Source organism: Myotis myotis, unplaced genomic scaffold, assembly GCF_014108235.1.
Source record: "Myotis myotis isolate mMyoMyo1 unplaced genomic scaffold, mMyoMyo1.p scaffold_m19_p_12, whole genome shotgun sequence".
Classification (NCBI taxonomy): domain Eukaryota; kingdom Metazoa; phylum Chordata; class Mammalia; order Chiroptera; family Vespertilionidae; genus Myotis; species Myotis myotis.
The window spans coordinates 10275449-10288764 of NW_023416316.1; the positions used below are offsets into that span (position 1 = coordinate 10275449).

At 46.6% G+C, this 13316-nt stretch overlaps 1 protein-coding gene across 2 annotated transcripts in view; it reads right to left on the bottom strand.

Moving 5' to 3' along the window:
• The window catches only part of ASTN2 (astrotactin 2), a 746156-nt gene that overhangs the window by 6564 nt on the left and 726276 nt on the right, over positions 1 to 13316 (bottom strand). For both annotated transcript variants that reach the window (XM_036329825.1, XM_036329824.1), the window contains exons 21-22: positions 10290 to 10390; positions 7430 to 7613 (exon numbers count right to left, since the gene is read on the bottom strand). In XM_036329825.1, the coding sequence (XP_036185718.1) occupies positions 7430 to 7613; positions 10290 to 10390 (285 nt within the window). The remainder of the gene's footprint in view (positions 1 to 7429; positions 7614 to 10289; positions 10391 to 13316) is intronic.

The window sequence follows — 13316 nt, forward strand, 5'->3', positions numbered from 1 at the left end:
CACCCGAGTTTTACGCATGAAGCCACTTGAAAATTGACAGAAGGCAAATTTTGACTCAATATAATAAAAACTTAAAACTGGAGTCCTCTAAATACATAATGAGTATTTCCATATTTCCAGTGGGTTCCCCTTCACTGGAATTGATTAAATAGGTTCTCAAAAGGAGGCTGTCTTAGTCTATGCAGGCTGCTGCCACAAAATACCACAGATGGGGAAGCTTGTAAACAACAGGAACTTTTCTCTTACAGTTTCGGAGGCTGGAAGTCCAAGAGATCGTGGCGCGGTGTGGTGGCTGGCGAGGGCCTGCTTCCTGGTGCACTGATGGTGCTTTCTCACTGTGTCCTCACATGGTGAAAGGGGCAAAGGCTCTCTCCCGGGTCCTTTCTATGAGAGCACTAATCCCATTCATGAGTGGTTGACCCCCTTGACCTAGTCACTTCCCAAAGGCCCGCCTCCTCATACCATCATGGTGGGGATTAGGTTTCAACACAAACATTTAGGGGAGACACGGACATTCAGACTAGAGCAGAGTTGAAATTGGAGTCAATTTTTGTTGGTTTGTTTTTAATCTAAAAGAAATTGGGGGCTTGGTTCACCAAAAAATGCCATCTGCTGAGCATCCGATGAGCACTTCACAACAGGACCTAGTGTGACACCGTTGCCAAAGAATTCAGTCCCTGAGGTGAGAGGACTACATTCACTGAGGTCTACTCATGCCTCCAAGTCATGCTAAAATGGGGTCTTCCAGCGCTTCCCAGATACCATAAATCATGCTTTCCTTTGGTTGCTGAGACGTTTGTGTATTTTCTACTGAGTCTCGTTTTCCCTTATTTGTGCACATATCATGGGACGCAGTGTGTTATAATGGATAGGACACTGGCTTGATATCGGAAGACAGTGTTTTGTATTTGGGCTCTGACATTTACTGGCTCTGTAACCTTGAACAATTTACTTAACTTCACTGATTCTCTCTTGCTTAAACTTCAAAACTGATTGTTCAGGAAGCGAAATGAGATGTAAGTGACTAGGCCCATACCAGGTGCTCAACCAGTATTTCCCACCTGGTTCTCAGAGTATCTCTCCCCAGGTGTACAGCTCCCGACTGCAAGGAAATCAGTCAGATTCGTCAGGGTGAATCGACTTGAACTAAGGAAATTCTCAGTCCTCAGCTTTCAAAACCTAGCAATTCTCTAGGAAGGGTAGGTAAAGGGAATTCACCTGCACAAGGGCACCCTGTAGACCTGAGGAAGCAACGAGGCAAGCGGGGAAAATGCTTATACAGCGTTACTTCTGATAGCAAAGCAGTTGAAAGAAACCCAGTTGGTCTTTAACTGAGGACTCTATTCATATCATTGCATGGCTAACAGGCCCTTGAAAGATACAACATATTTGCATATACATCCACGGGAAAAGACTTTTTCTTGTAGTGTTAAGTGTGGACAGTCAGATGACAGAACACAGAGTACCTGTGTTCAGAGCTGATGGAGATGGAGCTGTAGTTATAGATGGAGACGTATCCTCAAGCCTGTGCCAGTTTCCCTATTCACATGCATAGCCCTGTCACTTCCATACCTGTGTCTGGAAAGGTATGCGCACACTGTGATTTGGGTGGGGACTGTAGTGTTCAGGGGTGTCAAATTTTTCTCTTTGCATTTTATATACGTCTTAATTATTTTGAATGTTACAGAAGGAGCAAGAGTTACTTTTAGAACAAAATACAATAGAGTTATTTCCACTTAGTAAACCCACTTCCATACATGTATATTTTAAGCTGGTGTGATACATGTGTACAATAAAACCATAGTTTAATGGCTTCCCAGTAGTTCACTAGGTTTCCTCTCAAAATATATCCACATCAAATTTAACCTCCGACCATACCCACTAAGCAGAACACCGGAAGCCCGGGTATTAATTGTTCCTGAATATAGATCCTCAACACCAGGCTTGAAATGTGATTTTTAAGGTGACCGGTGAAAATAGTTACATTGGGCTTTGTCTCCTCATTCTGTCACAAGAAACTGTGCTACCTCCCCAAGAATCCATTCCTAAACTGATGACTTGAGTAAGGATGACTTGAGTCTCAACTAACCCAAAACTGTTTCCGTTTGGAATTGACAGAGACTTCAAGATAATAAGCAATTTTGCTACATTATCAGTGGGAATCTGATCTATGGGACACTTGTTCAAAGTCACAGTGTGTGCTGTTTGTATTTATCCGGTCTAAGACACCTTCAATGATAAGAGACGCTACTTCTTTCAAGAAAATAAAAAAAAATACACTGAATGTGCACATTCATGTGCACAGTCCATCCTGATTTCAGAAATATCAAAAGATGCAAAAAAAAAAAAAATTAGCAGTGCATCTGAGATGATAGGAATATGGCCCTGGAAGCCTACGTTTGCTCTTGTTCCCAATGTCCTGGAAATTCCAAGAGAGTTAATCCACAATATCTAAGGAAGAAACTAATATAACCTTGTACTGAAAGGACGACCAGGGACACCCCAGGCTTGATTCACTGAGGACATAGCAGCTATGTTCACGAACGTGCCAACTCCTCAGAAGGGAAAAGCTTCTCGTCGGGCTATGCTGAGAAAGATCCCAGGCCATGGTCTATAAGCGATGTCTGCCGTGAAAGCACATGGGGCTGACGGCATGACTACACCCTTCCTAGGCTAGGGAGATCGATTCCACAGAAACAAAACCTTTTCAAGTGCTTACTCTCTTCTCCCTACCCTATCCTCTTAGTCTACTGTAACCGAGAGGATTGAGAGGCCCAAGAGGTCAAGGACGTTCAGACTGGAGCCAGTGCTGGTCCCTGGCCACCTATGAGCTCAGATTTTCTAATCGCCTCATAGGAACCCTGTGGCTGGGAAAGCTGTGTCAGCAGGTCTTTTCTGCGCAGCTGTTTGAAGTAACCTGTGGTTGCCATGGGAAGCAGGCTCTGGTGGTCACTGGCCTGATGGATTTATTAGGTAGAGGTAAGAGCTGCCCTTTTGTCACTGAATTTTATGGGGGTTATGTGACCACAGATCCAGAGGGTTGGTGATTATAGACCAACAGAATCCTACCAGAGCTCATCCCGTGATAGCTTCAGGATGCTCCCGGGAAATGCTCTTATCACCCAAGCCAGCTTAGTCCCTGAAAAACAGGACACGCTGGGCTGGTGTCTGTTCTCTGGTTGCCATGACCTTCAGGGCTTGCTGGTTCCATGGTTTCCCAGCTGGAAGGAACTTTGAAGTCCAGCCCTTTGGTGTAATTAAGCGAGGTGCAGAATGGGATAGAATTTGTCCAAAGTCACACGGCAAGTGGGTGGCAAAGCAAGGACAAGGACCCTGGCTCTAGGGCACTCTTGCTCTCTCTCCTATACCTTGAGGTTCTGCACACTGGTTAACCTTTGAGAGGCCTGGCACATTGGCCCATATGGCTCCTCGGTTTAAAACCCAGCTTTTAAGAGAAAGAACAGACTCCAGAAAAGGTCTCAAAAGAGCCTTCATGACCTGACCTCTGCGGAACTCTCCAGCCTTGTTTTTTCCTTTCCCTCTCACCTTGAACTCTCTGCCCCAGTAAGACTTCTACTTCTTGACTGAAGTACAGTCTCTTGCCCGGCTCTCTCGTCTTGGCACAGGTTGTTCCTTCCAAAGAGAATGCCCTTCCTTTAATTGGGAGGACTCCTGTTCATTCTTTAACTTTAAGCAGACCCTTCACTTTCTTCTCCAGAAATTCTTCTTTCAGCTCCACGTCTGGATTAGCTGCACCCGCTACCCACATCCAGAGCCTTGTCACTCCAAGTATGCTTTTGGACCAGAAACATCGCCATCACCTAAGAGCTTGCTAGAAATGCAGCATCTCTGGCCCATCCCAGACCACCGAGTTGATCTGCATTTTCCTAAGGCCCCAGGCGATCCTCACGTGCATTGCCATTTGGGAAGCACTGCTCTAAAACCTGCTTCCCTCGCTCTTCATCTAGTGCGGTGCTTCTGCCTCGTTTCACTGCCCCTGCCCGCTGACCAGCCTTTCCCCCATGAGATGCTGAGCCTTGTAAAGGCAGACGCTGTCTTCTTCACACGTGTGTTTCCAGCCCACAGCACAGCATTTGGCACATAGTAAGCACATTCAATGAGTCAATGAATCAATATATTCATGAAGTGAGGGCTCTTCAAGTCTCTTACTATTTGCAAGAAAAATGCATCATTTTACAAGGCTATTTTTGAGCTGCAAAGACTTTAGTTTGTGGAACTCAGGTGTTTGCTACTGTGATCTATAGATCCTTGATAGCTCAGAGAAACCTCCAGGACCCTTGGTGTTGGCAGGGAGTTGAAGAGGAGACCTGGCAGGTGGGGCTCCAAACCACCAACTCTAGCTTCTCCTGAAACAACTCAGTGGCCCACAGAGTCCACACACCTACTCATCCCATTATACGATTATTCGATAAGGAACGAGTTGGCGCCTACTTACAGGAGCAAATTGGACATAAAGGATCGCCAGCTATACAAACTGACATTGTTGTGGGTTAGAGAGGTGACATATAAGTAAAGACATGTGAGGTACAGGATATTAAAACTAATAGGTACAGTGCAGAAAATTAAAACATGAGGTGTCAGTGAGTAGAAGTATTAAGGATATTCTGAGGAGATGGCATTCTATCTAAGACTTGGGGTTCTATGTAAGATTTACTTAGAAGATAAATTTTCCATGAGTTAAAAAAAAATACTAAGTACCACCAGACTAGCTTATCCTGGTCACTTTGCAGATGAAGCACTGAGGGCCAGTGAGCACCAGAGCCCAAGGGTACACAGGGAGTTTACTAGCAGCACTGGGGTGGAGTCGGCTACACATGCCTTGGTTCCTGCTAACACGCCAGTGTGCAGTGTTGGAGGAATGCCAGAGGCCCTCTGGGAACTGGGAAGACCACAGGAGGAGGGAGCTGTGTGCCACGGGTGTGGGTTGGCAGACAGTGGCTGGTGACTGGCTGGCCAGAGGTTAGCGAGTTATCACAATCCATTACCAAGTGAACTGTTCCGCCTCCCTGGGCAGCCAGGTGACCTTTCCAGATGATTTATGTCCCAGAGGGTCATAAAGGGTCCCAAAGGTGTAAAGGCAGAGTCAGGATGGGACTCTGGCTCATCTTCCACCCAGACTCCCTGAGCCCTGGGGGAAAGCCCAATACAGTGGAATGTCTTCCCCCGCCCACAGCGAGACAGCAGCCGGGGCTCAAGCCTATCTGCCCTCATTCCGCTTTTATCTAAAGAACCTTCCTTTCATGAGAAATGGAGAAGGGTACGGTCTAGGACCCCACATAACAGATAAGGCCCCACCCAAGGAGAGGTCCCTTTTATCCCTGGCCCAAGCTCTGGTCTCTTCTCTTGAGGGCCTCACATTCCCAGAAGGTTATTGCAATTGTGAGGACTCAGGGTGGGAGCTCAGGGCAGGCCCAGACTCCATAAAACCTGTCCCACTCTGGGCAGCTCATTTAACCCCAGTGGGCCTTTAAGTCTTTATCATCTATGAAAGAGGGAGAATACCCTCCTTTGTCCAGTTTATGGGGTAATTTTAAAGCTTTTTAAAGTCCATTAAATGTTTCAAGAAGTCATGCGATTCTCCCCAGCACCACTGATGCTATCCTGGCCCAGAGCACGGCTCTGTCTCTCCCGGCTATTATCACAACAGCCTCCAGGGCCTCCCTGCCTCCCTCCTGTCTGGACCTCTCTAGTCCATGCTTCCGACTGCAGTCAGTAGGATCTTTCTCCCTTGAAGATCTAATAATATCACCCCCTCCCTGTGAAAAACACTTGAAAAAGCTTCCCATTACCCCAGGGAGATAATCCAAACTCTTTAACCCTACTTAGCGGGCATTCAGGACTGGCCCCTGCTGACCTCCCGCTTCTTATCTTTTACCGCTCCTGCTGTCACACACTTTGCTCTGACAATTTGGAAATTCTTTCAGTTCTTACACACACAGTGTTTACCGAAGTGCAGAAGGAGCTCCCCTGAGGTGGGAAATGGATTTGAGGTGGTGCCTGAGATGATCATATACCCAGCATTAAACAACAGCGAGTCACACTGGGAAAGCAGCTAGCTCCCTTGTTCACTCTCGCCCCTTCCTCCAGGTTACTTAAAAACAAAACACACCTCTTGGTTTGAGACTGTATCTTAGCATACCCTAACACTCGCCGAGCTGCCCTTTTAAAGGGAGAGCCTTGAGTTGGTCCCAGATGGAACAAAAGTGTGTGGTTTTTCCATTGTATGAATGTTTAGGTTTAATTTTCTATTGAGGCTAGATGGTGCTGTGTTACCCTTTACAAGATGACACCGTGTTTTCTTTTCAAATATATCTGCAGTAAAAAGTGAATCTAAGGAAGAGGTAGCAAATGAACAAAATATATATGGAATGGTGATATGACAAAAAACATACATGTGGCAGGCAAATGATCAAACTTTGAGGGAAAAACCTAGCTCTCATGTAATATCATCATCTCCTCTGAGCATTTCCCAGGGAGTCCCTCTGCCCCAGACCCTCTAATCCTTCTCTCCCTCCACTTGCCTGACCCCGCCTCACCCTTTAGGTCTCAGAGTGTCAGCCCTTGGGAAGCCTTCACCAGGTGTCTACGCCTCGCCTGCCCAAAGGGCCCTATTATTTTGCTCTCATGACACCTGCTATTCCTATTCTGTGCTATTGCTTGTTTAATTACCTGCAAAGGTAACCTATGTGTAGGTAGGGATTGCTTCTACCTTTTCACCATTGCATGGTCAACAACTAACATGTAAGATGTGCTAATGAGTATGTGCTGAATAAATGAACGAATGAACGAATGGATGGATGACGTTGTTAGGTGCAAGGCAGGAAATGCAGCCACCATTTCATATGCTGCTTTATGAAGCTTCAGAAGATGGCAACTACATCTTAGTTATGTTTGAATCCTCCATAGCACTTGAACAGTGGTTGACTATAACTGCTGTTGACAAAAAGCATACCTTAATATGTATTACGAATGTATTTAGTTATGGTCACTATTGAACTTCATTCCAGAAAATCTCAGATTTCTTATGGAAGAGTGGGAAGAGCCCTGGATTACGGGCCATGGCCTGTCAACAGTGCCTCTCCGTGATCTTGGTTAGGACACAGCCCCTCAAGGAGACCAAGTTTCCCGTCTCTAAAATCAGAAGTGGAAGTTGGGCAAAGGGAGCGATTAATCAGAAGAGCACTGATGTTTCTCTCTTATCAGACATTCCAGGAGTCCAAGAAGCTAAGATTCCAAGATCCTTTCTCTCTTCCATGTCCCATCTCTATCTAGCCCCAACATGACCAAGGTGAGTGCAACCCTTATTTATTTGATAAAGCCCACTCTCAGCCTACAGGGAAAAGGGTCCAGTCAAGTCTAATGAAAGCAAGAAGAATGTACCCCTTCACTCACACTCAGATGTGCATACCTGGGCCCCAGCTCATCCTCGCTCCTCCAGACGAAGTCCCCGAACTTCTCATAGTGAGAATTGTAGTGGTGCTGGACTCGGAACAGCATGGAGGCTGAGACCTCCATCAGCATGTTGTAGGCCGTCTGCTGCTCCTTTCCACTTGTGTACCCATTGTACAGATTGTAGATCTTGTCGGCTATCTCTGAGGGGGAAGAAGGCACAGATCACTGGACAGTAGGGAACAGTGAGGATGGAGACATTGCAACAAGGGAGGCATATCCATGCAGGGATTGACTTGCATGGCCCTTGGGGGCAGATAGACCTCAGTTCTATCCTGAACGTGTCAGGAACTAGCTGTGTTCAGTTTTCCGTTCAATTAGTGATAACAACGTCTACTCTGAGGACTAAATTAAAAACCGGATGTGAAGGACTTGACACAGGGCTGGGCACAAAATTAGTGCTCATAACAGCAAGATTCATTATTAATGTAAGTTTTGTGCATGTGATTTAACATTAAAGCAAGTACAGAGGCTTAAGTAAACTGTCTTGGGCTCATCTCAATAGTCTATTTCTGTATCCTCTCTGCCATTTTCCCAGCATGTTTCTGTGATCAGGTCTGACAGGTCCTCATTCAGTAATCGTTCAAAGGAAATCCAGAATCTTCCACTTGCCATTCATGACCATTCATACTCCTCCCTCCATTCCTACCAATCAATGGACCTTAATAGGCAGCTCTCCTGAGTAGAAAGCATGTCTTTGTATCTTTGAAGACTGATCAAAATTTATGTATGTCCCCAAGTCATTGCTAACAACAGCTGCCTCTAGGAGAGTGGTTCTCAACCTGTGGGTCGCGACCCCTTTGGGGGTCGAACGACCCTTTCACAGGGGTCGCCTAAGACCATCGGAAAACACATATATAATCACATAATGTTTTTGTGATTAATCACTATGCTTTAATTATGTTCAATTTGTAACAATGAAAATACATCCTGCATATCAGATATTTACATGACAATTCATAACAGTAGCAAAATTACAGTTATGAAGTACCAACAAAAATAATTTTATGGTTGGGAGGGTCACCACAACATGAGGAACTGTATTAAAGGGTCGCGGCATTAGGAAGGTTGAGAACCACTGCTCTAGGAGAACTGGGGGGTGCATTTACTTTGCCTTATTTTCTACTCTGATTTTTATTTTTCTTATATTTTTTAACAATGTGAATGTATTATTTTAAGGTATCTTTTTTTATGTATTTTAATCCTCATCTAAAGACACACCCAGAGAGAGGAAGGTGGGGGGAGGGAGGGAGAGAGAGAGAGGCAGACATCGATTGGCTGCCCTCCATACATATCCCGACCAGCGATTGAACCCACGACCCAGGTATGTGCCCTGACAGGCAATCGGACATGCAACCTCTCGCTGTACAGGATAATGCTCAACCAACTGAGCCACTCCCGCTGGGCTGCGTTATTTTAAAGTAGAATTAATGAAATTCTCAGGAAAACGTCTCAAGTCCCTTTGCCTCTGAGACTCAGCAGCTCACCGCTTCCTCTCGCCTACCTGCGCACAGAGCATTTGGTATGGAGCCTCTTGGAGAAATGTCTCTCTCTCCCTGTGGAGCATGAACTCCAAAGAGGAGGTTTCCGCGTCTCCTGCACTGCTTGTGCCAGGGCCTGAGAAAGCACTCGCGCAGCCTGAAGTGAACCAGCAGGGCGTGAGCTGCTATCACATCTTTGCCAGTCCTGACGTAGAGGCTGCATCTACACGTTGCCCTTGCCCGGGAATGACGTGTACAGTGGATCTGACTGACTGGTTCTATTTTGTCAGGTGTTTTGCCTGATATTTACAATCCATGGAACAGGAGCAGCAAAAAGGTTTACTCTTGCGTGTGAACTCTGACTGATAGTACCGCTCGCTCATTGTAGCTCTATGCTGCAGAGGAGTGTGAGGCCACCCCGCCCCCCCCCCCCCCCCCCCCCCGAGCTGGATGGGAGAGTGTGCTGTGACCAGCCAGTGATGTCTACACAGGTACAGCAAGCTGAAGTGGTGTTGGGGAGCACAAGAGACCTGGTTGGAAAGTTGTAAGGAGGACATTCTGAGAAAAGGGAAGTGTGTGGAAGGCCACCTGCCCTGTTTATCGGAATTCCGACTTAGGGGAGTGTCAAAGGCGGCGCCCCTAATTATTCCTTGACCTTTCCAAACAAGCCTGGACACATGCAGACCCCTGGGTGTTTACTGGAATCCTTATGCTTAATCCCTGGATGCCCTTGCCTAGAGGACAATGTAAACATGTGTCCTCCCAAGATTACTCACCTGATTGTATCTAAAGATAAAAATTCCAATAAAGGCCCAACGAGGCAGGCAATAGAGGCTGCTCTGGCTACTAAAGCCAGGGGCCCTTTAGCCCTCTTTTGCACAAACTGTCTCTAAGTAATCTGCTCATCTGTCGTTTGGGGGCTGCTGGTCTGCCCTGGCAAAGTGGTCTTCTTGGTGCCACTATTCTGCCAGCTGCAGCATAGACTAAAATGAACAAAAGTGACAGATCTCAAAGAAGTGCAGGCGAAGGGCCAGGATACAGCCATGGGCCTCTTCCTCTCCATCACTGCTTGACTTGGAATCAAAACACAGACAAACTCTATAAAAGAGGAGCAGGTCTGTCCACTGGCAAAGATATTGTGGCCCATTCTGGGTTTCTTTTATGGCTTTGATGAATTTAGCTCCATGTTCCTCCTCCCTCAGTTCCTTTACTTTCTTCTCCCAATGCCAATAGATGTGGGGGGGGGGGCAGGAAAGAGGTGGTGGTTAGTGACTGTTGGGTACAAAAGTTAGAGACAATATGGGAGTCCCCTGGGAAGTGAAGCAATGGGTCACCTACCTTCCGCCTTGTTGTCATCCACCAGTGGACAGGCTGTCCTCAAGGTCACCGTGCTGAGCTCCGAGTGCCTCCCCCGTGTGTCCACAGCGTACAGAGTGAACCTGCAGCACAGCAAGAAAACAGAGCACCGGGCTGTGGCTTCTGAGGCCCCGGACAAGCAAAGCAAAGAGGAACCTGGGCCACAGCACAGGTGTGGTCGGGAACACTCAGGCTGCAGGAGAAATGATTTCCAAAAAAAGATCATTATAAACCATTTACTGAGCACCAACTGCCTCCTGGGCCCTTTGCACTTTATCTCTTTATTTACAAGCAAGCAAACCTGGAAGGCAGGGATTATTATCGCCTGCGTTTCACCCCCGAGGAAACCCAGACTTAGACTGCGCATCTTTCCATGGACTCATAGCTACTGAGGAACAGAGCACTTGAGAAGTGAACCCCATGCCATCCTAGATAGCTGGGTACACTCACCTACCTTACTCCATTCATTTATTTAACTTATTGGGCATTAAATGTGCACCAGGAATTATTGTAGGAAGGTGCTCAGGTTATAAAGATGAGCAAGAGATTCAAGGTCCCTGCATGCATAAAGCAAATCAAAAAGTAAACAAAATATTCTATTAATGGTAAATGTGAGAAGTAATATAATAGGAGAAAGTGAAGAAGACTAATGTGGAGGGGAACGTAGGTGCTTTAGACAGTGTTGTCCATGGAGGACTTCAGGTGGAGAGCAGGACTGGGCTGAGAACCGAATAATGAGAAGCAACTGGCTTACAGGAGGAAGACCTGGGGGAAGGGCCTTCCAGACAGGGAGAGCAGTAAGTAAAGGCCCCGAGGAGGAAGGAGCCCAGGCTGTTGGAGGAACAGGCAGCGGGTGTGGCTTTAGCAAAACGATGTGAGGTGCAAGGTTAGTGGGCACCTGTGGGAGTCTCAGTGTTATTCTAGGTACAAGGCATGTCCCCACCTTTCTATGATGTCGCCCAAGGCTCCATGCTGTGCTAGGGGATGTAGACAGACAGTGTGGCTTTAAAAGGAAAGAGCTGGAAACCATGAACCAGGTAGATTTGGGTCCAATCCAGTGCACAGAATTCTTTCTGGAGCAGTCCCTACCCTCTGGCCTACCTTGAGAAGGCTCTCTGACCCTTCACACCTCCAGATCACAACGTTCTGTGGTTTAAATAAAGTCTAAAGAGACTTCCAAGAAGAGGGGAGCCTTGAAGGCCAGGAGCAACCTGAATAGGACTGTAGAGCATGTGAGTGTCTTGTCTCTGTCATGCGGTCCTTTCATCTGTCTTCAAGGACAGAGGCGGTAGCGAGCGTGGGAAGAGGCTTCCCGGAGTCAAGTAGAAGAAACTGTGGTCTCAGGGGGCCTCTCTCCTTCCCTCCTTCCCCAGTACCTCAGCTCACTCATGTTATATAAAAAGGGCTAAGACTACGGTCTCCAAGTTGCAGAATGATGAGCCCTGATTGACCGCAGATGTTAGGCACTTAATAAATGAGTTTATTTTACAACTTAATTAATATGTACCAAGACTTTAATATGTGTCAAGCCCTGAGCTGAGCAGTTTTACCTGCATTTTTACTATTAATTCCCCCAAACAATCCTAAAAAATAGCCACTATTACTCTATTTTATATGAGGGTCAGGAAGAGGAAGTAGCTTGCCCAGAACCACAGAGGAATTCCTGGGACTGGCGGGTTAAGCCTAGGTTTGTACAACTCCAAAGCCCATGCATTTAAAAACTGTCAGCCGGCCAAAGGTCTGTGGATACCAGCTCTGTATACATATAATTCCCTTAGGTACGCTCACCTAGCTCCAACTGTAATGAGGCAGTGCCATTTCTATTTAAAATAAATAATCGCATTTATTGTCTCCATCTTTTAGAAGAGGAAACTGAAGATCAAAAAAAAAAAAAAAAAAAAAATGAAGCAATCTGTCCCAAGTCACAAGGTTAGATAAAGAGAAGAGCCAGGACTTGTAGCCGGGTCTGTTTTACTTTAAAGCCGTACCCTGGACTCTCAACTCTTGCTGTTCCACATCTACCCTTGCTGGCTTTGGGGATCTGGACTGGGTGAACTACACGGGCCCTCCAAGCATGGATACCTGGTGGTCTGATGCCCCAAAGGATGTTTTTACAAAAGACGCCGTGAATCAGAACTTCTTGACTTCTTGGTACAAGGGTCACAGTAAGCAGACGCCAGTATCTTTATGGATAAAAGACCATTTGTCTCGTGTGTGTGTGTGTGTGTGTGTGTGTGTAAACCTCTTTAAAACAACCCAAGTTCTCTTTTAAAGAACTGGGACATACTTAGCCCATCCCAGGAATATGTTTCTAACCTACTCCTTACTATTAATACGGAATCTCATTGTAATTGAGACAGTATAGTAGCAACGTCCTCTCTATGCTTCCCCAGTTGAAATAGCAAGCAGTAGGAAGCTGACATTCTTGGTGCACAAAGGAATTTATCAGCCCATCAGGCCAGGTATGTATCTGTGATGCCACAAGCCCAGCTGGCAGCGAACCCCATGACCATGCATACATGTTCCACATCCTCGGCTGCAATGGGACATGCCACTGGGCCGATGACAGGCCCACAGAGACACCTCCTCACACTACAGGAATGTCAGCACTGAGCCCTCTGGCTGCAGAGGGCCTTGGGCCAGGGGTAGAGGAGGGATCGCCCAGAGCCCTGGTGGCATGCTGTGTGGAAGCAGGAGGAGCCTTGCAGCCCAATGGGCATCCACTGGAGTGGTGCTCACTAGCTTCATGCCTTAGGCTAGTTGATTATCCTCTGTGATCCTAGTCTCCTCGTATGTGAATCAGGAAGAAAACAGTCCTTCCCTGCACAATTGTCAGCTCAGGTGCAGGGAACCCAGCACACTGCCCTGTTGTAACGCCAGGCATGGCTGCCAGCTAAAGAGTGCTCACAGGTACCGGGCCATTTACATGCATTATTCCATTATTATGAGCTGGGTACTGTGATTGTTTACATTTTGCTGATAAGGACATTGGTTCCAAAGATGTAAGTA